Source organism: Lepidothrix coronata, unplaced genomic scaffold (assembly GCF_001604755.1).
Source record: "Lepidothrix coronata isolate B3197 unplaced genomic scaffold, Lepidothrix_coronata-1.0 Scaffold23, whole genome shotgun sequence".
NCBI classification, from domain to species: domain Eukaryota; kingdom Metazoa; phylum Chordata; class Aves; order Passeriformes; family Pipridae; genus Lepidothrix; species Lepidothrix coronata.
In genome coordinates, this window is record NW_016690203.1 from 7,031,775 (window position 1) to 7,055,840 (window position 24,066).

The 24,066-nt window shown below is 53.9% G+C and overlaps 1 protein-coding gene across 1 annotated transcript; it reads left to right on the forward strand.

The window, feature by feature from the left end:
* The first annotated feature begins 1,126 nt into the window (after positions 1-1,126).
* MEX3A (mex-3 RNA binding family member A) lies at positions 1,127-13,690 on the forward strand. The gene is made up of 2 exons (XM_017808425.1): positions 1,127-1,616; positions 12,479-13,690. Exons 1-2 carry the CDS (start codon positions 1,148-1,150, stop codon positions 13,582-13,584), a joined length of 1,575 nt encoding a protein of 524 aa, XP_017663914.1. The 5' UTR covers positions 1,127-1,147; the 3' UTR covers positions 13,585-13,690.
* Positions 13,691-24,066: the final 10,376 nt, after the last annotated feature.

Sequence of the window (24,066 nt, forward strand, 5' to 3'; positions counted from 1 at the left end):
AGTGGCAGGTCCCCACACAAAACCTCCTCGATGGGGTGCAGGTCTCCACACAGCCCCCTCCTTTACCCATTACCCCTCCATGCTGGGAGGTACATGGTGGGTCCTCACACAGATCCCTTCCTCCTGTGACCCCTCCGTGCCGAGGGTGTGCACAGTGAGCATCCACACAGTCACTCACAGTGGGTCCCCATGCAGCTCCTCCACCCACATCTCAGCGGGTCCCCACGCAGCCCCCTCCACCCATTTGCTGCATGGTGGGCCCCCAAGGAGCCCCCTACACCCGTGTTGCAATGGTTCCCCACGCATTTGGCCAGCAAGTCCCCACACAGACCCCTGCACCCTGAACGGGTGTTCATTGCATGGCTGGTCCCCCCACACCCCCTTCAGCCATGTCATGGCATGTCCCTCCACTGGTGACACGGTCGGTCCCCCTGCAGCAGCTCCTACACCCGGGACACGGTGTGTGCCCCTGCAACCCCTCCACCCACTGCACAGTGTGCCTCTCTGCAGCCCCCCACCCGTGTCCCAGCCGGTCCCCCACATCCCACTCCACTCGTGTCACTGTGGGTCCCAAACATCCACCCCACCGTGCCGGTCGCCCCGCCGCCTCCCTCCCCGTGTCACCGTGGGTCCCCACATCCCCCTCCCCGTGTCACGGCGAGTGTTCCCCCCCCATATCCACTCCCCCTGCGCCCGCCGCCGCCCCGGTCCCCGCCGCCCCCGTCCCACCGCCCGGTCCCCGGCGCCGCCGCCGCGGGCGGGGGTGTGCCACGGCCGGACTACATCCCCCATCAGCCCGCGGGCCGGGCCGCTCCCGCAGCGCCCAGCCGCCTTCAAACAAAAGAGTTTCCCCCCGCGGGGCCGCGCTCCGCTCCGCGCCCCCCGCACCCCCCGGCGGCGGCGGCCGGGGGCGGGGGCGGCGGCGGGGGGACCCCGCGGTGGAGGCGGCGGGCGCGGGGCTCGGGTTACACGGGAAAGGGGCTTGGCCAGGCGGGGGGCGGGGGGCGGAGGGTCCTTTTCTCTCTCTCGTTCTCTCCCTCTGCCTTTTTTTTTTCCCTTCTCCCTCCCGAGCTCTTTGTGTCCCCCCCCCTCCCCTCCTCTCGCCCCCCCCCTCAGCCCCCAGCCCCCTCCCAAGCCTTTGTTAGCCATGCCTAGCCTGGTAGTCCCAGGGATAATGGAAAGGAACGGGGGTTTCGGCGATTTAGGCTGTTTCGGTGGGAGCGGCAAAGACAGAGCGCTGCTGGAGGATGACCGGGCGCTGCAGCTCGCCCTGGACCAGCTCTGTCTGCTGGGGCTAGGCGAGCCTTCCTCCTCCTCCTCCTCCTCGGCCGTGGTGCTCGTGGAGGACAGCAACAACAACAACAATAACCCGCCGCCGCCGCCGCCGCAGCAGCCCCCGCCGCCGCCGCCGCCGCCGCAGCAGCCGCCGCCGCCGCCGCCGCCGCCGCCCCCGGCGGCCCCGAAGGGCTCGGCGGCGCCCAGCGCCGGGGCGGCGGAGCCCAAGTTGTGCGCGCTCTACAAGGAGGCCGAGCTGCGGCTCAAGAGCAGCTCCAACACCACCGAGTGCGTCCCGGTGCCCAGCTCCGAGCACGTGGCCGAGATCGTGGGACGGCAAGGTGAGCGCCGGGACCCCGGTACCCCCGATCCCCACCACGGTCCTCCCGGTCGCCGGTCCCGGGACACTCCCCCCGCGGCCGGGGGGCCCCACCGCCGCCCCCGCCGCTCCCTCCCGCCCATTGTTCGTGGCCGGGGCCGCTCGGCCCCGCCGGGGACAAAGCCCTGGAGCTCCCGAGCTGCGGGCGGGTGGCTGCGCTCCCGGCACGGGGGTTTTTGGGAAGGGTGGGACGGGAAGTCTGTGAGAATGCTGCGGGGGCTTGTCCGGCTGCCGGCACCGGAGCCCCGCGCGCCGCTCCCGGTTCTGCCAAAGAGCCGATCCCGGCCGCGCTCTCCTTAAAAAAAGAAAAAACCTGGGAATAAGGCGGGGGGAGGGCGGGGGGAGCGGGCTGAGCCCGGCCCCGCGCCCCGGAGCCCCCCTTTGTTGGCTGGGCGGAGGGGGTGTGGTGGTGCCGGGCTCGGTCCGAGCGGCCGATAAAGCGGGTGGGAGCCGAGCTCCTCCCGCCGCTCGTGGGAGCGGGGGGACCCTGGAGCGGGACCCGCCGTCCCGCGTGGGCCCCCCGCAGCCGCTGCCCGCGCGCCGCCACAGTGATGCTTTTGTTCTCCTCACGGCTCCGTTCGGAGCGAGGTGGAATGGAGGAGGGCTTTACAAAAAAAAAAAAAAATAAAAAAAAAAATATATATATCTATCTCCATACCACACCCACTCTTAAGTCACCCCTCGCCCACCCCCACCGCTCCCGGGTGTGCGGTGCGGGGCCCCGCGCTGCCCGTGGGCACTGCGGGAGCCGGGGCACGGTGCTGCCGAGAGAAGTTTTGTGTCGCTACAGAGAGGAAAAAAAATAATAATAGTGCGGCTAAGTGTCGGGGTTTTTTTTCTTTCTTTCTCTGCACAAGTAACTTGTCGCTCTGGAAGTGCGACGGGCAGAGCCTGCGGCTCCACGGGCAGATGCTCCCTCGTGGGTTGGGATTGCAGACATCCGAGCAGGGGTTCATGATGGGACCCGGCGTGTGATGACCTCCCCCCGTGCTCTCAGAAGGGCTGAGGTGGGCGAGGGGAAGCCACAGGGAGAGGGACATAAATGGCTCCGGGCTGGGCATCATGATGCTGGGGTGTGTGGTGGGAACAATGGGCCCTGCGGAGGCTACGCTCGCTCTGACCCGCAGAGCAAGGGTCCGGTCCCCATGCCGGGATGGAGAGTGAGCAGGAGTCCGTGGGGTGCTGACCTCCCCAAAACTTGGGGCATCTGCAGCCGAGGGAACAGCTCTTGCTCTGACGTCTACCATGCTGGGATGGGGGCCCCTCGCCAGGGAGTTGGGGAGATGACTGGAGCGGGGTGAAGGTCTGGCCAAGGAGATCCCGCTGGCCCTGATCCTGATCCTCCCCGTGATGCCTTTACACCACCAGGAGTGGAGCACGGGCCGACACAGCGGGCTCAGCACCGACTTTACACTGGTGGGTGTGAGGCTGTGGAGAATCAGGCCCCCTTTGTTTAATAAAGTTGGGAAAGAGAGAGGATTCAGCAGGCGGAACTGAGGAGAAACGTGCAGGGGCTGTTTTCTTCCAGGATCTCACTACTGCCCCAGACTCCCGAGAAGGGGGTGTGTTCCGATGTGTTCAGAATGCAGCACGTGGCCAATCTGCTGTGGCCAGAGTGATGGAGAGGAACGTGCAGACCTGGATTTTTTCCACCATTTTTAGCATGTGTGAGGGTTTTCCCACATCTGGGAAACCATGAAATGTCAGTATGCTGGAGCCCTGGGGACGTGGCCGCGGCTGCGCTCCGTCCGCCGGTGGGGCAGACGGTGCAGGCTGTGCCCCATCATGGAAGCAGGTGGGATGGATCCTGTGCTGGGAGAAGCCAGGATTCCTTCGGCACAGACCCCGCAGCCATGGCTCTTTACTCCAGCAGAGATTGTGGCCCACACTTGTTTCTAAAGGCCTGTAGGAATATCTCCGATGTCTCCTGCGTCTTGTTTTTGAGTGGAAGGCCAGATTACGAGGGTCTGGAGTTGGATGCGGGGCTCCCGGGGGACTGAATCGTGCAATCTCATGAATGCCTGACCAGGAATCCCAGAAACTGCAGATTGTCACCCTTTGGTAGTACTGTTCATGTGGTGGATGGTTTTCTAGGAAAATAAGTGGTTTATAGGTACCTGTGAATGGGGTGATGAACATCTTGCAAAAAGTAATAATGAAATAAAAATTATTTCGGGGCTTTACTTGGTGACAGGGCCTTCTCTAACTTACTATTTTCTGATCTGAAGAAACACACTGTTCCTTTTGATTATTTTAAAATAATATTTACCATATATGAAGATGTTTCTCATGGGCAGGTATGGATATGAGAGGCCTGGATCTGGCCATGGGGGCCCAGGTGCCCACGCCTGACCATGGGAATTCCACCTGCCATCAGGCCACCCCTCATTTTGCTGAACGAGTGTAAAGGCACTTGAACATAAATAAGACTCAAGCCCCATATATTTTTATTGGACTGTCTCTAAGGGTGGTTTGTGAACAGGTTTAACTGTGGCAGAGGGGGTGGCTCCACCTGGAGTGAGAGATGCTGCAAGAGCTCAACCTGAGCTTGGCAGCTCCTGCTTTCCCCGGGAACTGTGAACGTGCCCTTGCGGAGCCAATCGCCTGCTGGAAACCTCGCTCGGGTTTGCGCTGGGGCTGGTTTGTGCGCTGAATTTGAGCAGCACATCTCCAGCAGCGCGGCCCCGAGCCGGCTGGCATGAAGGGCTGACTGGCATGAGATGGTAGGCCCTGGAAAGGGGGACTTGGTGGGAACTGGACCGACAGGCACCAAGAGCTGCTTCTTCACCTGATGCCCCAGGGTTCGTGGCACAGAGCTGGGTGGCTGGTGGGATGTGCCAAGGACTGCTTTGCAAACTGAAGGAGAGGAAACTGAGAAAGGAAGGATGAGGGGATGAAGTCATAATCCTTTTGATGACTGGTGCCTATGAACACTGCCCCTGGCCAGGGTTGCCAGTGACACCCCTTTCTCTGGCTGGAGGTGGAGCCATAACCTCCATTGCCTGCCCTCCTGTTGCTGCAAGGGTGAGGGGCAGGGGCATCTCCACGTGGGTCGTGGCTCTTGCAGGTCATCCCTCCTTCCCTTGGTGGGTGAGAACTCCAGCTGCGCTGAGTTGAGTGACTGAACCTCCCAGCATGTGCCATGGCAGGGACAGTGCTCCCTGGTTCTGGAGCCACTCAGGGCCTGTGTGGCACATTGGGGTGCTTGATGGCTCTTGCATTTCTCCTGCCAACTCTTGTTGTGGAGGTCTTGCCTGCAACAGCCTGTCCAGGACTGCATGAGTTCTCACAGCTGTGTGGATGAATTTGCCAGGGTGTAAAGACAAAGCACTGGAAGGGTTTACAGGTGGCTTTTGAGAAGATGATGGGATACTAAGGGAGTTGTGGAGAAGAAGTTTCTTGCAACCCAAGGGTGTGGGTTTAGATAGGAGAGACGCTAAGGGAGCAGAGAGTGTCTTAAGGGCATCGCGTCTTGGTCATGTGTGCTGTGAGCTTAGAAAGCAGCAGAAATCCTCAGCCACTGCGATGATCTGGGTTCTTCCCTAGAAGTCACCTGAGATGGGTGTAAATCAGCCAAATCAAGCTTGATATTCAACTTTTCTGCCCACTCCCATGGACAAACTGGGCTGCTGGTGGTGGAGTCAGGGAAGAGGCTGCAGGGCACATTTAAGGCCAGATGTTGTGGTTAGGGAGACATGGTGCTAGTTCTTTGTGTATCTGGTGTGCGCAGGTGTTGGGAGAACGTGTGGTGTAGGTTTGACTTCCTGCTGCGCCTGCTCCCAGCAAGGACCTTCCCTCTAAGGATTTTTGGTCCCTCTAAGGGTTTTTGGTCTCATCACAGTGGTAGCATCCATTGTCACCTGTACCCAGAGACACCCTTGGATGCAGCATCTCCCAGCCTACTTCAACCAGCTTGTTGTCACCAGGAATGAGATTATGTGAGAGAGGAGCCTAGCATAAATTGCTCTTTCTTGGCAAGGTGAAGTCAAATAACAAGAGGCCTCACTAACCCTAGGTGATTGGGCTCTTTGTGTAGCTCCAAACATGCTTCAGCGCTTTCAGCATTTAAAAATAATCCAAGGAAGCCTTTTCCATTGAGGAAGTCTGATGATTGCAGCTCCCCCACCCACCCTGTGGAGGTGGATGAATGTACAGCATCCGAGGAGCAGCGAATGGGGCAGATCCTCTTGTCTCCTTGCTTCACAGAAATCTTGGAGCTAAAGCCAACCCGGTCTGGTGCGGCCTGAAGCCAACCTCCATACGCTGCTCTGGCAGCTTGGGATGAACCTTAAAGGGAGAGAGAAACTGCATTTGGTGCTGGGTTGTTATAAAGTGTTAATGAGAATCGGTCTGAATTTACACCAGGGAAAAGTGCGGAACGAGATCGACTTTGTGCGGTTTGAACTGGAGGTGGGAGGAGAAAATGGGTCTGGGAGAGAGACAAAGGGAATTTTCTAGGGAGACACACACACACGGTCCTCTGTGCATCGGATCGGGCGGCTGGATGCCGCGCTGACCGAGTGAACCGCGCTGCAGCGCAGCCGCCCGGAATCTAGGGCAGTGGGAAAAGCGTGCTGGCGTTGGGTGGGGGCCCCCGCCTTTGTCTGGCAGCCCCCTCCCCGCATCCCCCCCCTGCCGCTCGCCTTGCCCCGCTTCCCCCGCGCTCCGGCCGGCTCCGGCTCCAGCTCCGACCCCGAGCGTGTGCCACGGGGCCATGGCGGGATTGCGGGGGGCACAGGCACACCCACTCCATGCGATGCATCGCATCGCTGTTGGGGCCGAGGGCTTCCAGTTCCCAACTTTCCACTGCCGCACAACAAGGCGGTGATTGTCTGTGGCATCAGGGCTGTTGCTTTGGGGTGTTTTGGGGGGGAAGATGTTTTTCCTTTTTTTTTTTTCCATAAACAACTTTCATCGCGACATGAAAAAGCGTAAAATCTCCACACTGGAACGAGGCGGTCGCTGGTTTTCCTGGCATGGTGTATTGGGTGGGTTTTTTTTCCCTTCTTGTAAACACAACTTGCATCATCAGGACAATAAACCCTCAATGCGAAGGGATTTAGTTGGTTGGTTGTGGTCCTTTTGTGTGTGTTTGTGTTTTTTGACACCACTTTCATCAGGTTTTCAATGCAGCAAAACCTTACCCCACAGGCCGTCAGGAGGGTTTATTTGTGAGGTTCTTTGTGTGCTTGTCTTTTAACATGGCTTTCATCTTAACAGGGAAAAGAACGCCCCACCTTACCTGAGGTAGCTGAAGGTTGTTTATTTTATGGTCCTCTTTAATTTTCTGACTACAACAGAAAAAAAGACCCAAGTTCTAATTTGCCCTTAGACTCTCTTACACCCCACTGGCACTGTCAGAATAACCTGAGTGGGGTATTTAGAGGTGTAATTTGTACCCGTGCAGTGTAACAGTGCCTTGGGATAAATGAGAAGAGGGCTAACAACCTTTTGTCTGTAGGGATTATTTTCTATCTGATGAAAACAAGAAATAACAGGGCCTGGAGTGATTGGGGGGGGGGTGTTTCAAAATAAAACCACAAAAAAATCAATGAAACAGAAAGACTCACCTCGAGGCTGGCTCTGGAGCTGTTTGCTGTAGCTGGTACAGCGCCTCCTTTCAGGTGGAGCTCATGCTCCTGAGAGTCAACTGGCCTGTGCTGGAGGCACCAGTTGGTGCCAGGTGAGAGCCTCTAGACCGCATCAGTAGCAGAACGTACTTGCTCAGGATCTGGCCTTCTGGCAGCACGGAGGAGAAGGTTGTCAGCAGGTTTAACTCTGAATTTGCACCAAAGTGAAATATCCAATGGATCTACACCATGGGCACGGCTGCACATGCCATTGCACTGTCCTGCTGGCGCTGTCACCATGTGTGGTGTGGTGGGCACGTCCATCCTGTGCACTGCTCCGGTGTTTTCCTGCTACTGGGAGTGTTGGTGTGAACCCCAGTGATGTCCCATGGAAACACGTTGGTTTTGGGCTGCTCAGAGAGAGAACATTTGGAATGGGCTCATGCCAAGGAAACAGATCTGGTGCATCCAGCACCCTCGCTGCCCTCGAGAACAACCGCCTTAGCTGGAGAGGTGCAGCAAGCTCCTGGAGCCTTCTCCGGTAGTTTTGATGGATTTGTTGCCCTGATGCAGGGCTAAGCAGAGAGGAGGAGGTGGCTGTGCATCCAAATCTCCCCCTGATCCCCGCCCCCCATCTTGGCAATGTCTAGACTCAATTTATTTATATGTTTTCAGCCAGAGCTGGCTGTTCTGCGGATTAATTCCAGTTAGCTGACTGGTCTGGGCACCAGAGGCTCGCCAGTCCTCCGGGGTTTGGTCCTGTGTGGGAATGTTTGTGGTGTGCTCAGGTAATTTGCAAAAACATTTACTTTGAGTCAATTGGCAATCAGTGAAATTAAAGAGAAAAAGGGGTGTGGAGAGGAACTGAGCTTACAACCTCCTTTGTAAAATGCTTTGGAATCCGCATTATTGGCAAAAACCAGGATAATAGAAGGTAGGTCGTGGAAACTCAGTGAGAAAGGGCTTAATTCCCTATTTAATATAAAAATCTAAGTGGCAGGAGCGTGCCAGGGATCGACGCGCTGGTGTGTGCGCACTGCTGTAATGAGGAGAGCATACACAAAGTTACGTATTAGTACAGCTTCGACGGGTCCTTTACTCCCCTTAGTTTCACATTTTGACATCACCTGCTAAACAATTCTCTCCCTCAACCTCCCTCTCCTTTGAATTACCCACCAAGTAAAGTGCTTTGTTGCGTGGTGTTTTCAAATTTCAGTTACACACAAAGAAAGTGTTAAAAAAACCACCCCCATACAGGACAAATTTCATTTGGAATGAGCACATTGGGCTGTGCTGCTCATCCAGCTGGGGTGTCACGGGCCACATTCTGATCTGGCTCCATCAGAAACAGGGTGATCTCAAAGGAGCCTCAGCCCCTGTTTAGTGTGCAAAGCAGGGTCAGAGGGTTGGGGCTGAGGTGAGCCAGGAGCCTTGGCACAAAGGGGTTAAGTCAGGTTTAAGCACAGCCTGGTTTTAGCTGATGTAAACCAGCACAGCACTCCTGGAAGTTGTGGAGTTCTTTGGATTTGGGCTGCTGATGGCTTGGCCATTGTCTGCACCAGTTTGGAGCTGCTGGAGGTCAGGGCCGCTGAACCCACTGGGCTGCTGGGCTTGCCAGAGTTGGTCTAATTTCCTGCGGGGTAATTTTCTCCCATTTTTAAGCACAGGATCCCCATCTGTCTGTCTCCACAAAGCTGGCTTTCCTGTCTGCAGGCCTGCATGGAGACCCTCCCTCCTCCCCCCCTTCTCACACAGCCGACTGCACCACGCGTCCTTTTGTCCGTTCCAGATCCTCCCTCCCCTCCCTCTTGCCGTGCTCTCTCCTTGCCCATCTTCCTTCTGCTCTATTGGGGTGTCTCTGCTTTGCTTCCACACCTCTTATTCTCCTCCTCCCTTGGAGGGATCAGGGTGTGCCTCTCCCTCAATTTCTGTCACCTTTCCTCCATCCCTAACTCCCTCCCACCCCTCCAGCTCATGTACCACACTTACATTTGCTCTTATTCATGTGTATTCCTTGCCACCGTTCCTTTCCATCTGTCCCCAGCATGGAGCCCCCATCCTTTGTCACCGCTCTGCCTGCCTGACCCTCCGTGTCGCCTCTGTGATTGTTTCCTGTCGTGCCGGGCTCAGATCCCTCTCCCCCACACGCCGTCATTGTCCCGCAGCTCAGAACAACGCGGAGCCCAAGCCCAGCCCTGCCACATGCCTGCCTGAGGTCCTTCTGCTCAGGAGAGTGAGCCTTGCGCTCCAGAGGCAGGGCGCGGGTCACCGTGGAATTCGGCAGAGCTGCTTCACCCTGGGGTGATGCATGGGAGGCGTTTGCAGCTCGATGCTTGCCGTGAACACCCCCCTGTCTTTCCATGTGACGCTTCGGTGATATCCCTGGGGAAATGGTGGCATCTCGGTTAATCTTCCTAAGATGGAATCTCCATCTTTGGAGCGAGCGGCACAGTAGCAGGGCAGGGAAATGTCTACCAGGGGTGGGTCAGGAGGAGCCCACCCTGCCCAGGGCCTGCTAGAGGGCATAGGTGACCCCTCAGAGTTTTATCCCACCCTCCTTGGGATGAACCTTTGTTCTGGATTTTGTCTGCATGGGTTTATCCTACGGTCGAGTCATGCCTGGCTCCATGAGGTCCTGTCCTTTGGGTTTCCTGGGTGCTAATAACACACCATGGGGTGACCATCAGTCCACATGGGCCATTTGGAAACTTTACGCAACAAAGCATCACAAACCTATCTCAGGGTGCAAACTCTGGGGAGTAACCTGTGAGCTATGCTTGATTTGGCAAGGAGTGGATTTGGTTTGGATTTGGGGGTTTGCCCAGCTCCTTCTCTGTGTCAGATCTGGCATTTCCATTCCCCAGGAACATGGAATTCGTGGCTCGGAGATGGGTTTAGTGCAGCAGCACTGCGATGTGGAGTGTTAGAGGAAGTTTTGTGGGATCCCAAGGCAGGAGGCAGCTATTCTCCCCACTCCACAAATGGGGGAGTGAGGCTCTGGGAGCTGAAGTAGCTCTGAGGAGTTAAAAGTCGTGCTGTGAGTCGATAGCGGAGTCCGGATTTGCCGGCACGTGTCCCGCGGCGCTGCCAAGACCCTCGGATGGGCGATGGGGTTCACAGCTGCGCCGGGAGGGCTCTGTGCATGCCGATCTCTGCGGTTCACCGGGGCTGTGCCCGGTGCCCACGCGGTGCTGGTGTGGGCACAGCCAGCTGGGCTGAGCGCGCTCCGTGCCGGGGCACCGCTGGTTGCAGCGTCTGCAGCGCCTGCGAGCACGGGGAGCTCCTGTCAGCTGTAGTGGCACGAGGCTGTTTCCATCGCCACAGGTGCCTGAGTTCGATCCTTGCCAACCACACGGAGTGGTGGGATAGCTGCGTTCCGGTGAACACCCCGGTGTCACCAGCCCATGTCTCACGAAGCGAGCTGTGGATAAGTGGCAGCACTGAGTGGCAGCCCTTGAACTCCCAGCTGGGGAGGTGCTGTTATTTACTAGGATCTGTATAAATAATGATGTTCCAGCCCGCGAGCTGAGAAATCTGCATCTCGTGGTTGCAGAGGCATTGTTTGCAGGTCGTTGTGTGTTGAAGTGTGATGTCAGTGGAGCGCAGTTGGGGAAAACCTGCTGGTCTCAGATGGTCAGAGAGGACAAGAGATGGGCTCTTCAGGGGAGAGAAGGTGGGGTGGGAGTAGCTGGGGGATCTCACAGAGGTCCCAATGCTGCATCCTCATCCTCTGGTTCCGTGAGCCTGAGTCAAAATCCTTGGGAAACCAGGGCAAAGTGCTCACCTTGCTCCATCTGCGCTGGTGAAGATGCAGTGCCCTGGAGAATCACGGATTTTAATTTTTCTTGGAGATCTGAGCTTAGAGCAAACCTCCCGCAGAGGAACCCCTAGTTTGCACAGGAATTTGGAGTCAGGCTTTGGAAATGCCTTGGGCACTTGAATGAGGTTTTGGAGAGAGGGGTTCGAGGGGCAGGACAGCAGCAAGGAAACATCCAGAAGTAGTTTAGAGAACTGTGCCACATCTGTAAAAATATTTCGTTGCTTGATGGCATCCCGGTGTTGTCTCAGAACCTGGAGTCACACAGCTGGCTTGAGACACTCCAAAATAGCATTTGGAAGCCAAAACACACTGGAAAGTCTTTTGCCCTTTCTGGGAAGGAAGACTGTTTTCTGAACTGTGAGGAGCTGGGGAATGGGCTTGGTGAGCTCTTGGAGCTGGGAGAAGGGGCTCAGTGGGCCCTAGCAGCAAGAGAATGGACTCGGTGGGCTCTGGGAGATGGGGAATGGCCTTGCTGGTGTCCAGGAGGTGGATACTGGTACACGAAAGCACAGGCTTGACCAGTGATCTCAGAAGAGGGCCTGAGTGCCTAGAGCAGGGATCTGTGCACAGCCTGCTGTGGGGCTCATGGGAGGGCAGCCCTGCCCCATTTCTTGCTGTTTTGACACCGAAGCAAATCCTGGTGTCCTGCTACCCCCAGCCATCTAGTACTGCCAGTGTTTGGGGTCCTGCCATATTTGGGGTGGGGTGGCCAAATTGCTGCATCTCTTGCAACTCCCCTCCAAACTTGCCCCCCTGAAATTCACCGGATTCACCCCAAAACCTCCTCAGTAGTACAGATGTCCCCATGGAGGGCTCTGCTCTCTGGAGTCATGGCTGGTGACTCCCCTCATGAGCTGGCACAGGGTGGCCCAAGGGCACCACATCCACCACCCAGGCTGTGGGATTAGTGTCCCCCTGCTCTCTCCTGTCACCTCTGGCTGCCCTACACTTCAGCCCTGTCCCCAGAGCCCCAGGTGGCCATCTTCTCTGAGGGGCCATCCAAGGGCTCTGGGGACAGGCCTCTTCATGGAGACTGTTGGCCCCTGTGGGTGGCTTGGATCCATCCCCCTGTGACTCATTGGTGTTGGGGTGTGTGGAAGGGAGATCTCAGGGGATGATCTCTGAGGGGAGGCAGTTGGGGTGGGATCGTGTGATGCAGGGCGGCGCACAAAATGGTGACTCCCATTTTGGGGGATGAGGGAGTGTGGCGCTCCTGAGGGGGGGACTCTCTGGGCATGATGAGGGTGGACCTCCCTCTGGCGGCATGTCCCTATCAGGGTTAAGGGGAAAGGGTCTTTCCCTTGTTCCAGGTCCTGGGCAGCAGCTGCCATGTGGCACAGGAGATCGTGGCTGCTCAGCCCAGTGTCCTGCAGAGCAGGGAAGGCGGTGGGATGGCCTTGCTAACTGCCGTGCCTTCTTCTCTCTCTTCCCAAGGCTGCAAGATCAAAGCCCTGCGGGCGAAGACCAACACCTACATCAAGACCCCGGTGCGGGGCGAGGAGCCAGTCTTCATGGTGACGGGGCGGCGGGAGGATGTGGCCATGGCCCGGCGGGAGATCATCTCTGCAGCCGAGCACTTCTCCATGATCAGGGCCTCCCGCAACAAGGCAGGCACCACCTTCGGCAGCGCGCCCACCCTACCGGGGCAGGTCACCATCCGGGTGCGTGTGCCCTACCGCGTGGTGGGGCTGGTGGTGGGCCCCAAGGGAGCCACCATCAAGCGGATCCAGCAGCAGACCAACACCTACATCATCACGCCCAGCCGGGACCGGGATCCCGTTTTCGAGATCACTGGTGCGCCAGGCAACGTGGAGCGCGCCCGGGAGGAGATCGAGACCCACATTGCGGTGAGGACGGGCAAGATCCTGGAGTACAACAACGAGAACGACTTCCTCTCTAGCAGCCCTGACTCTGGCATGGAGAACCGCTACTCGGAGGCCTGGCGGGTCCACACGCCGGCGCCGGGCTGCAAGCCCCTCTCCACCTTCCGGCAGAACAGCCTGGGCTGCATCGGCGACTGCTCCGTTGACCCTGTCTACGAGACCCCCCGGCTGAACGACCAAAATGACTTCAATTACGGTTACCTCTTCCCCAACTACGGCGTGAACAAGCAGGATCTGTACTATGGGGTGCCGGAGTCAGGGGCCCCGATGTGGGCTGGCCAGGAGAACACCAACCCTGTCTCGGTGCTCTTCTCGAAGCAGCAGCGCTCCAGCAGCACTGGCACCATCCACCCCAACTCCCACCGCTCCCCGTCCTCCTCCATCCCAGAGCCCAGCCTCTCTGGGCTGCCCAGGAGGTCGCAGGGGGAGCCGCTCCAGGGGTTTTCCAAGCTGGGAACGCCGGCCGCTGCCCGGACATCCGTTGCCAGCAGCCGCGAGTGCATGGTGTGCTTCGAAAGCGAGGTCACGGCTGCGCTGGTGCCGTGCGGCCACAACCTCTTCTGTATGGAGTGTGCCGTGAGGATCTGCGAGAGGACTGATCCGGAGTGCCCGGTTTGCCACGCAGCAGCCACTCAGGCCATTAGAATATTTTCCTAAAGAGACAGAGCAGGGCACTGGGGGGTGGGGGGTAGGAAGGGAGTATGGGGGGGGGTCCACGAAAGAAAAATGCTGATGATAATAATAATAATAATAATGATAATAATAATAATAATGACATCTGAAGAACAAACAAATGAATGAAAGAATAAATTAATTTAAAGAAGAAGAAGAAGAAAAAGAAAGAAATTATTTTACAAGCAATGTATGTTATTTTTTAAAAAAGAATAAGTGAATAATAAAATTAAAATGAATAGCAAAGCCAGAAATTTTGAAGGGCGAACAATGCTCCAGCCTGCAATGTCTTTTGTAAACCAAGTACTCTGAACGCACACTCGGATCTTGCAAGCAAAGCGGTTTAGTTCAGTTTTTTTTGGTGGTGAGATTGGGACTTCTCAGCGATGACCAAGCCAGGCCACCTGGATCGGCCAGGAAGGGAGCAGGGACATGGGGAGGGCCCTGCCAGCCTTTCTCCAGCCATGTTCAACCTTTGTCTTGGCCTGAAGCCCCCACTCTCCTCCCCCCCAGGGATGTCAGCCCAACTGGGAACTCGGAAAGAAACAAACAGAAAGAAAGGAAAACGGATGATGGGGAGTTAGAAGAACAAGAAAGAAACATCAACCTCTGGGAACCTGTTAGAATGAGGGCACAACTGTATTACCTCAAAGATTTAAACAAAAAAAATCAACAGCTAAAGAACTTTTATTGTTTTCCTTTTTTTAAAAAAAAACCAAACAAAAAACCACAAAAAAAAGAAAATGAAAAAAAGAAGGTGAAGAAATAAAAACGACGCCGGTGAAACTGAAGAAGGTTTGGAAGAACCTATTGGGATCACACCAGGCGACGAGCATTTATTTTGTTATTCTGAGCCACCGTGGAGTCTGGAACTTTGTTCTTTTTTCCTTATCCGAGCAGGGATTTGTTCATCAGCCGAATCAGGAGTCACTAACAGGGTATTTCCAAAGCAGTCCCGAGTTCCCAGCCATGGGGGGAGTGCATCGACTTCCATGTTTCCGTAGGTCACTCTTCATCCTTTTCTCCAAGTGATGCCAGCTGCAGCTACACACACCATGCACACACACACCCCCACACACACCACGTTGTGCTTTTCTTTTCTTAAAAAATATACCTATTGCACCAAAACCTAAGAGAGACGATCATGCAATACAGGCAATGAGCCCATATGAAACCAACATGCATCCCAACAGAGAGCAAAAAACCCCGAGTTTATAGAGATAATTTTGTTGTTGTTGTTTTTAAACTGGACCAAAACTTTTGTTACCCAAAACCAAGTGGGGGGAAAAAACAAAAAAAAGAAGAAAAAGTATTTCTTTATGGACCAAAACCTCTTCAGCTGTCCTTTTCCTGGATCTTCCTGAGGTTGGCCACTTTTATATATTATATTTTTTTCAGAACGAAACAAAACAGAAAAAAAATTGCCTTGTTGAACATCCTTTAATCATTTCAAGACTCCTGATTTTGTTAAATGAGATACTTTAAACCATTGGGAAGTGGGAGAGGATGGGCTTCAGATCTGGCTCCTGTGCCAACGCACACAAGGTGTAGGCCAGCACCTTCACTCCGTCAGGTTTGTTCAGCCAGTCTGTGGATGCCAAAATGCTGTGATGGTAAAAGATGTGTTGGATTGACCTATCAAGTACCAGTACACCCAGCTATAAATATATGTGTATATATATATATAGGCACTTAACTAATCAAGCACCTATATATATATATATATGTGTATATAAACCCATATATATATAATTTTTCTCCCACCACCACTGCTTCCCCATTTCCTACCCCTCGACTTCTGCTCACAGATCCTGGACCCTGATTTAGAACTGAACCAACAAGTTTCACAACTTGGCAGAGACAGTTCTAACAGCAAAAAAAAAAAAAAAAAAAAAAAAAAATCACAAAAAAAAAAATCATGAGATTTTTTTTTTTTTTAAATCCCTTCAGTTACAGGAGACTTTATTTTCATCGTAATAATGTTCCTGGGAACATCCCTTCTTCTGCTCAGTTTGCTGCTGCTTGCTCCCGGTTGCTGCCTGAGCCCCCGGTAGGGTGGGCTGGGCCAGCCTCGGTCACCGGCTGCGGTCACCGGAGGGGCTGAGCTCGCCGCACTGGGGCAGGCAGCACCGGTGCTCTGCACTGATAAAGATCCACTTTCGATCTTCAGATACCAGTTGGAGGGTGTGAAATGATGATGGGATGCCTCCACCGTTTTGCGTCAATGGTGAAATATTCCGTAGAGGCAAGAGGTGGATGGAGATGTGGACAATGTTCCCAGGCTATGGTGGATGCTGATGTTTTGGAAAAAGTAAAGACAAAAGTAATAATACCGTGCTAACGGGACACTGTCGGGCAGAATTGGTACTCCTCCCCAGAGCTTTAAGAAATCCCCAGCCGCGCGTTTCTCCCGGCCCTGTGGTGTGCACAGCCGTTTGCACCAGGACTGGGTTGGAGTGCGAGCACTTCCCGGGCGAAGGCGCCGTGTTTTGGACCCGCCAGTGTGGGGGCTGTGGGGTGACGGAGGGCTGGGGTGCTCCGGACGAACTCCCAGAGCCCCCGTGGCCTGGCACCGTCCTGGGGCATGGCTGTGGCAGCCATCCATCCCCACGGCAGCGTGGCCTCGGCAAAGGCTTCGGAGCCTCGGCCAGCACTGGCCATGTCCTTCCTAAAACTGGCCCAGTTCTTGTTCAAAATCTAGCTTCGGTTTGGTCCCAGTAAGATAAGGGAAGGGAGAGGGTGACATTCCTGTTCTCTGGTAACCTCTCCCCTCCCCAGTGCCACCTCCTCCATTGTGTCCCATCCCCCCACCCCAGGGTTGTATTTTATCCGTTCATTGCGCAAAATTCTCCCGCTGATGTCGAGAGAGTGGTTGGGGCATGAGCCTGGGGGGTGGGGGGTACAGGGGGGACCAACCACCCTTCAGAGGGGCGTTCGGAAATGTTCGTGTTGGTGCTGGAGGGGGCTGAGCTGGAAGCGGCGGCGGCCGCGGTGTTAGTGAGTGAGTAGTCGTTCTTGGCTGAGTGGAGTCTGTTCGTGGTAATGTGAGCAAGTTCTTGATCAATGTCTTTATTTGATGCCAGGTTGTGAAGAGGTGGGTGGGAACGGGGAGGGGGGAAGGAGACCCCTATGTTGGGGACCTGGGGTGGGGGGGAACCTGTTCTAGCACTGACCCTTGGGAGTGGGGAGGGGGGAAGGTATGGGGGGCTGTCCTCTGCTTCTTGTACCTCCTCTCTCACCTTAACAAGCGAAAACGATGTAAAAGCCTCCTGCATGCTGAAAAATGTTAGAGAAAAAAAAACAAAAAACCTTTCTTTAAAAAAAAAAAAGAAGGGAAAAAAAAAAGGAATCATGACCCAAACAAATGTCCAATGCTTGCTGATGGGAACCGGAGTGGGGCTGTCCAGGGGTCTGCCCCTCTCTGCAGACAAGGTTCCTACTCAAGTCTCCAAGTTGGCCTTTAATAAAATCTTCAGTTCCAATAACCTTTATATATATATATATATATACACACATATATATATACATATACATATATATTAAAAGAAAGCTTGATGTAGCAGTTCTAGTTTAAAATTAATAGAAGTATTTCGGCCCCTGTTTTATTTTGATTTCTCCCTGTCCCCTGCTTCCCCCTGTACCCCCCACCGACTCCATATTTTGATGTAGCAACTTTGGAAGAAAGAAAAAGCAGGCGCTGTAAACGCACCGAGAGCTACCTCTGCCCCGAGTGGGGCTACGGGGGGCTCGGGGGGCTCAGCCCACTCCCTGGCCCCACGGGGCACCCAGAGAGGGGCAGCCCGGGCCCTGCCTGTTGGCATCCATGGGGAGCCTGGTTGCGGGGCTTAAACAACAAATTTGCGTAATTTTTTTTTCTCTCTTTTTAAATATATGTATATATATAAAAATCTTAAAAAAAAAAATAAAAACAAAAAACAAGAAAAATGCCCATGACCTTAACTATTTGCTCTGACTTGTATCTTCCTTGATAGGTGACTAAAAATGGCTTGTTGGTCTAATTCACCAGCAATAACGATAACTAAAGACAGCCCCCTCCTCCTGCACCCGTCCCATCTCTGTGGCACCCACCAAGCAGGGTCCCTGCATTTCTCCCCTTCCCTCCCACCACTAGGATGCCTTTGGTGACCCCCTCAACATCCCTCCTAGGCCTCTGGGGTAACCCCCTCGGGGTGCCGAGGTGATACAGAACACCCCACTTGCACCTGGGGTGGAGGGAGGCAGATGGGGCTGGGACCCAACACCCCAAGCTGCCCAGCTCTCCCTCCCTCTGGTTTAGGAGCAGCAAGACCCTTGTGGGAAGCCTGGTCCTTGAGACCCCCATCCTGCAAAATCCCTCAGAGGCTTTATGTCCCACCAAAGCAAGGCCAGCTCCTGGGAGTGGTGAAGTGAAGCACAGGCACTCTCACTGGCAGGATGGTTTCCCCTCGGCCAGGCTGGGGAGGGGGGTGTTCCCCGGGGTTTCCATGAACCTGTGGGGCTGATGGAGCCAAGGAGGGGACCCGGGTGACCCCCGCTGTGCCCTGCCATTCTGGCTGAATGCCAGTGGTGGTGTTTTGCAAGGCAGCAACACGGCCTCCAAGGGCACAAGCGGTGGGACCAAGAGCAGGTCCTGGAAACCCGGAGGGCTGGGAGCAGAGCTGTGTTGGAAGGTGCTGAGCTGCTGGCAGGAGGCATCCAGGTCCAGGCAGGATCAGCCCCGCAGGGGGGATGGAGTGACTCTGATGGGACCAGCACGGTTCCCCAGTTCAGCACCACTGGGATTTACACAGGTGCTTTGCCAAACGCTGAAACTGAGGAGCGGGGCTGTGCTGGATTTGGGGCTCGTCGTATGACCTATCCTAGTGGACATGATTTCCTGGGCAGAGCCAAGCTGGTGCCAGGGCTGTGGGAGCAGGGGCTCCCCGGTCCCGGCGTGGCAGGGAGATGTGACCCAGGACCGTGGGGTGCTCAGAGTGTCAGGGTGGTGCCATGTCCCCCAAAATTGCGTCCTCGGCCGGTGTTCGTGAGCTGCCACAGGGGGAACGGGGACTCCTGGAGAAGGGACGATGCAGGGGAGTGGGTGACAAAACATGACAAAGGGAAACGGAGGGATAAAGTAATATCATGCTGTGATGTCATCCTCATCGACATAAATTATATAGAGAATAGTGTGTATTATAATACATAACAAAAGGAAAAAAAAGAACCAAAATTGGATTTATATTTAATGAGGAGATACTATAAAAATATCTTGTCCTAGCTCCCATTTGCAAAAGTATTTTTCAGCTGGAGGGATATCTATTATTTTTTTCTCTTTTCTTTCTTTCTTAAAAAAATAATAATCTCCATACATACAACGGCTCAGACTGTTAATATTGTGAACCTCTGAAATCAAAATGCTCCAACCTGTTTTGTTTGGTGTTTGAAGGGTTTATTTTGATGCATTTCCTGGTGTTTTTTAAAGAGAGAGAGAGGAGGGAAAAAAAGACTAAGATTTTAAAATTAGAACATTTCTTTATAATTTAATATTCTATTTTAATAAATGCATTTATTACATGTAAATGTAGCAAGGAACTGGGCTAATAAAAATACTTTTTATTAGGTAATTTATTATAAGAAAAAAGGATATTTTATTTTATGATAAAGTGATCCTTAAAAGTTTAGAAGGTTTAGAATATATGTAGGTTAAAAAATACATTTGTATCCAGAGTATTGCTTAAAAAGTGTTTTTAATATATGTTTCCTTTTTCGTGTGTGCGTGTGTGTATGTAAAGGTGATAGTTATGGTGCAGATAGCCCTTTCCAGAAATAAGAAATTAACACAGTTGGATGTATTTAAACAAAAAAAAAAAAGAGAAAAAAAAAGTAATTAAAAACCAGAGAAGTAGAAGAGAAAAACCACTATGAACCCAAGCCTGTGCCCCCATCCTGTGGCTGCTCCATCTGGGAATCCCTTTGGAATGGGTTAAGGTCTGGTTGGGCTTTGGTTCCGGGCTGGGTCTGGGGGGTGTCTGGGCAGCATTGCTCCGTGCTGGCCCGGGTGAGCCCAGGCCCTGCAGTGGCCAAGCACTTCCAGGGCACCCGTGGGTGTCCTGGGGTTCAACCTGACCCGACCCACCGCCTGAGCGGGCACTGAGGGACGGAGTTTGCTCCCTCTGTGGTTCCCTGGGACAGGGGCTTGGAGAATGCTAAGCCCTCAGACGGCAAAGCTGGTGTTACCACCTCTCCACCCTCCTCCTCCTCGTTCCCAGCACTACCACCCCAATCCCATCCCAGAGAGCCGGGCGAGTTTTGCCCTGGATCTGGTTCCAGAGAGCCCCGTGTAGTCAGATGCTTTAAGGTCCTTTCCACAGCCTTGCTGGGAGGGACTGATGGCCAGTTCCAGCACGGACCCCTGGCCAGAGGGCATTCACAGGGGGCTCTGCAGATCAGGGGGGTGGATGCTTTCTGTTGCCTCCCTTTAGACTTTGGCTCCATCTCTTCCTGCCCTGGGCAGGATGCAGGGACAGGAGGATTTGGTCCCAGCATTCAAGCCAGGTGTTATCTTGAGAACATCTGTGATCTTCCCTTTGTAGCTTGAGCCAGATCGGAGCTGTGGGCTTGTCCTGGTGCTCTGAGCAGCCAGAGGCTGAGCTTACACAGAGCTCCTGGCCAGTTCCATCCCATCCTAGGTAGGGACATGTCACCCCATGTGCTCCCTCAAGCCAGTGTGGGCACAACTCCTGTAAGACATGGATCGTAGGGACAGCCAGAGTGAGGGGAGTGCTCCTGGCTGGGCTCTGGGATTGCTTTAATCCAGGATAGCACTTCAGCATGTCCTTGGCTCCAGCACATCCCGGAGCATTTCATGGGATCTTGGCCCAGGAGCTGCTTTACAGATGCATTGAGCAGCCATGACGTCCCCATGGGCTGGGTCACTCAACCCTCCAAATCCAGCCCGTGTCCCTCTCCCTGTCCCAAAGTAGCAGGAAGACGGGGCGATGCTTCTGCTCTGTTGCCTTTCAAAGAAGCATTTTAAAATAAGATTTTTTTTTTCTGTTTGTTTGTTTGTTTTTAACCAAAAAGGAGAAGAAGAAAAAAAGTTTGTGTTGATGGGTATTAAAAAAAGTTAATAATAATAAACACTCAAATTTATTTCATATAATCCTAGAGTAAAGATTAAAAAAAAATTAACTAGTTCAAATAGTAGATGCTATCCATATTGTTTAATCTATAGTAGATCCAAGTGATCCCAGACAGAGCAGAATGTAAAATAAGCTTGTGAACACGATCATTGTTAACTTCCCCAGGAATTCCATCTTTTTTTCGTCCTATTTTTCTGAAGCAAACAAATAAACTACCAAAAGCCTAACAAAATAACAGCCACCGACTGGTACCTTCTGTCAATCAAAGTCCTGAAGCTATTTTTATAGAGGGGAAAAAAAAAGAAAAAAAAAGGGATCTAATAATATGTATTTTTTTAAAAAGATACGTTTGGGGTTTTATGTTGCTTTTTTAATAAAAATAGACAGATTTGGCTAGTCACAGAACAAAATAAGGAAGTTTTAGGCCATTAATTTTTGCCTTATTCTGACTTCCAGCCTTGGGCTTGAAGTGGGAAATTGCAGAAAAATGTTAAAGTTGCTGTTACTTTCCTTGGACTGTTCTTGGTTTTTGAACTTCTCCAAGCACCAAAGGTGTGGGAGGGTCCCGAGACGGGCAGGTGGGACTGTCCTGAGTGGGAAGGTGAAGGAAAGGAAGATTGGGTGATCTCCCCTCTGTAAGGTGATGGACAGAGCTCGAAGGCAGCGAGGTGCCGTGCGGAGGCTCTGCCCTTGCACTGGGCAGGGACAGGGCACTAGAGTTGGTTTGTTCCCTCTTTGTTTTCTTTCTTTTTTTGATTCTCTCTCGCCCTGGTTGCGTTGCACCAGAAGACGCCATGAGCCTTGGGACGAGCTCCTGCTTGGCATCTGGCACCTCCCAGGAGGCCAGATTTGGTTTGTCAGGTGTTTCCTTACCCAGCCTCAAACCATCAGGTTCTAGCATTGGAGCTGCGGGTGAGATCTTTGCAAAAGTCCCTGCTGACCCAAGAGGTCCTTCCCGCAGCTGTGCCAAGCCGTGGCATCCCTGATCTCACAGTTTTGCTTCCTGACAGCCGCCCCGACAGTGTCCTGCTCACGGGAGGGGGACACTTGTGGCACACACCTGGTTTTTGGCTGCGAAAGCAAGGAGGAGGCTGAAGGTCACTCTTGACCGGCACAGCGTGTTGGGCTCTGGCCATATCCTGAGTCCCTGCAGTGCAAAGAGTGGGACTGAGGGCTCCCTGAGCTGGTGGTGCACGGTGGTGTGCTGGGCTGGCTGGCAGGGCTGTGCACGCTGGCGGAGTGTTCCAGAGATGGCAGATCCACTCTGGGCGCTGCAGGGCAAGGTAGCGCAGCCCTGGCTCTGGTGGTGGGGCAGGATGTGCCCCATGCCCCCGCCAGCTGCTCCATGTGTTTGAGAGCCAAGCTAGCACTTCTCTGCAGAGCATTGGTGATGCTTTTCGCTGCACCAAAATCTCTCTTTACAGGATAGAACTCAGAAAGAAATGACCAAGCGCCAATGCCGTTGTTAGCAAAGCTCAGTGCCACAAAGAAAACACGCTTGGAAGGTGGTTCCCTCTGGGTTTAGCCTTTGCTCCTGTCCTCTGTGTCGTGGCTCAGCCACAGCAAACCCAGGGATGCCCTGCAGCTCGGGATCATCCACACAGATCCCAAAGCCTTCAAGAAGCGTGGTGGCTGCCCCTTGCTCCCTGATGGCACCTGCTTCAGGTGGCCAGGGCAGCTGTAACCAGCATTCATCACTCAGCAAAGCCATGCAATAGGTCAGGACAGGAATGAAGACAGTTCTCATTCGGTTTCTGCATATAAATAAATAGCACTGTGAATCCAGGATCCCTCCCTGGGACCCTCCCGGCACACGGGGGCATTTCGGGAAGCAGGGCACGATGTCTCCCGCGCTTCCAGAGGAGTTCGTGCTTGGTGGAATCAAGCGCCTGGTCCTTCCCTGCTGGGGCGGTGAGGTGGCCTGTTTGCTCTTTCAGTTTTGCTTTACCTCATTTTTTTGTTTTATACTTGAAGAAGCGTCAGTGATGGACATTGTACAGTGGTACCCTGGACTGGAAAGTGGATGCACTTTATCATCACTTGTGTACGGACAGTGAGTCCCATCCTGCCTCTGCCCCAGCAAGGCTTCCTTGGGGGCAGCAGAGCCAGGGTGGGCTGGTTCTTCCAAAACCCTTTTGAGGATGTTAGGGAGCAATCTCTGTGTTTTAGTGTGGGTTTTCACATACTGTAGAAACTCGAAGTCATATTCTGCTGTCAGTTGACCTGGTGAAAAATTCAGCTGAAATTGTGCTGGGAAGACTTGCCTGTGCCATGCCAGTGGGAGATGGCAGAGATTGGGCAGCTTCTGCTTCCCTCCTGTGTGACTCCCCTGTTCCAATGGGGTTACTCTACTGGAATCTGGAGTTGCTTCAGCCCTGGCAGCCCTGGCAGGCTGCACCATTCCCGCTGGATCCGCTCCAGCGTCACTTCAGGGCTGCTAATGGAGCAAATTGAAAGTCACCCCCAGTAAAGTGACACTAATGTAAAATCTGGAGTTGTTCCACTGGTATCTTTGCAGGGATACGAAAATGAAGCTCCCCTCTGACAGTGGCACTGGGTTGGTGATGGCAGGATGTGCTTTTTTGGATTTGTGATGATGCTTTGGAAACAATTTGCAGAGAAACAGAGCAGGGAGACGGAGCAGTGTGGTGTGGCTGAGGAGATCTGCTCTTGGCTCCCGAGAGCTGAGTTGGAAGGTGCAGTCTCAGGCTGCTTTGCTCATCTGTGAAACCACTGGCATTCTTTTTTCCTTTTTCTTTATGCCTTTTGTTCAAGATAATCATAAAAAAAGAGGAAAAATAAAAAGACCAGGGGCTGGATCCTGTGTTGCAGTATGGGATTTGCTCCTGGGTTAGAAGCAGTGTTAAGCAAACATGAAAGGTGATGGGCATGAGGGCTGGTGGATCCCAGACTGGCAGGTCTGATCGAGCTGCAACCACTGTGGAGCTGGCTCTGATCCCAGCCCCAGGCAAGCCAGGGAAATCTCCAGGGATGCCCAGAGCAGCCCCCAGGCATCTGGCTGCACAGTCGGGAGCCTGTGGGGCTGCAGAGGATTTCCTCCGGCTCTGCCCTGGTATCAAAGAGATCCAGGCTTCAGCTTACTGCCCTCGGGACGCTGTTAGAGCAGCTCCAGTGGGATTTCCCATGTGAGACATGAGGTGAAACGAAACCCAAGCCACAGGGTCTCACAGCAGCCTATCTCACCGATACCCACACAGGGAAGGGCAGCCCTCCCCAGCCCTTCATGGCTTTGCTTGCCCAGCACTACGTTGGCTCCCCCTCATCCTCACTCCAGATTGCTGTACAAGTTGGCGTGTATCCGCTTTCCCTCGGGTCCGGGCGC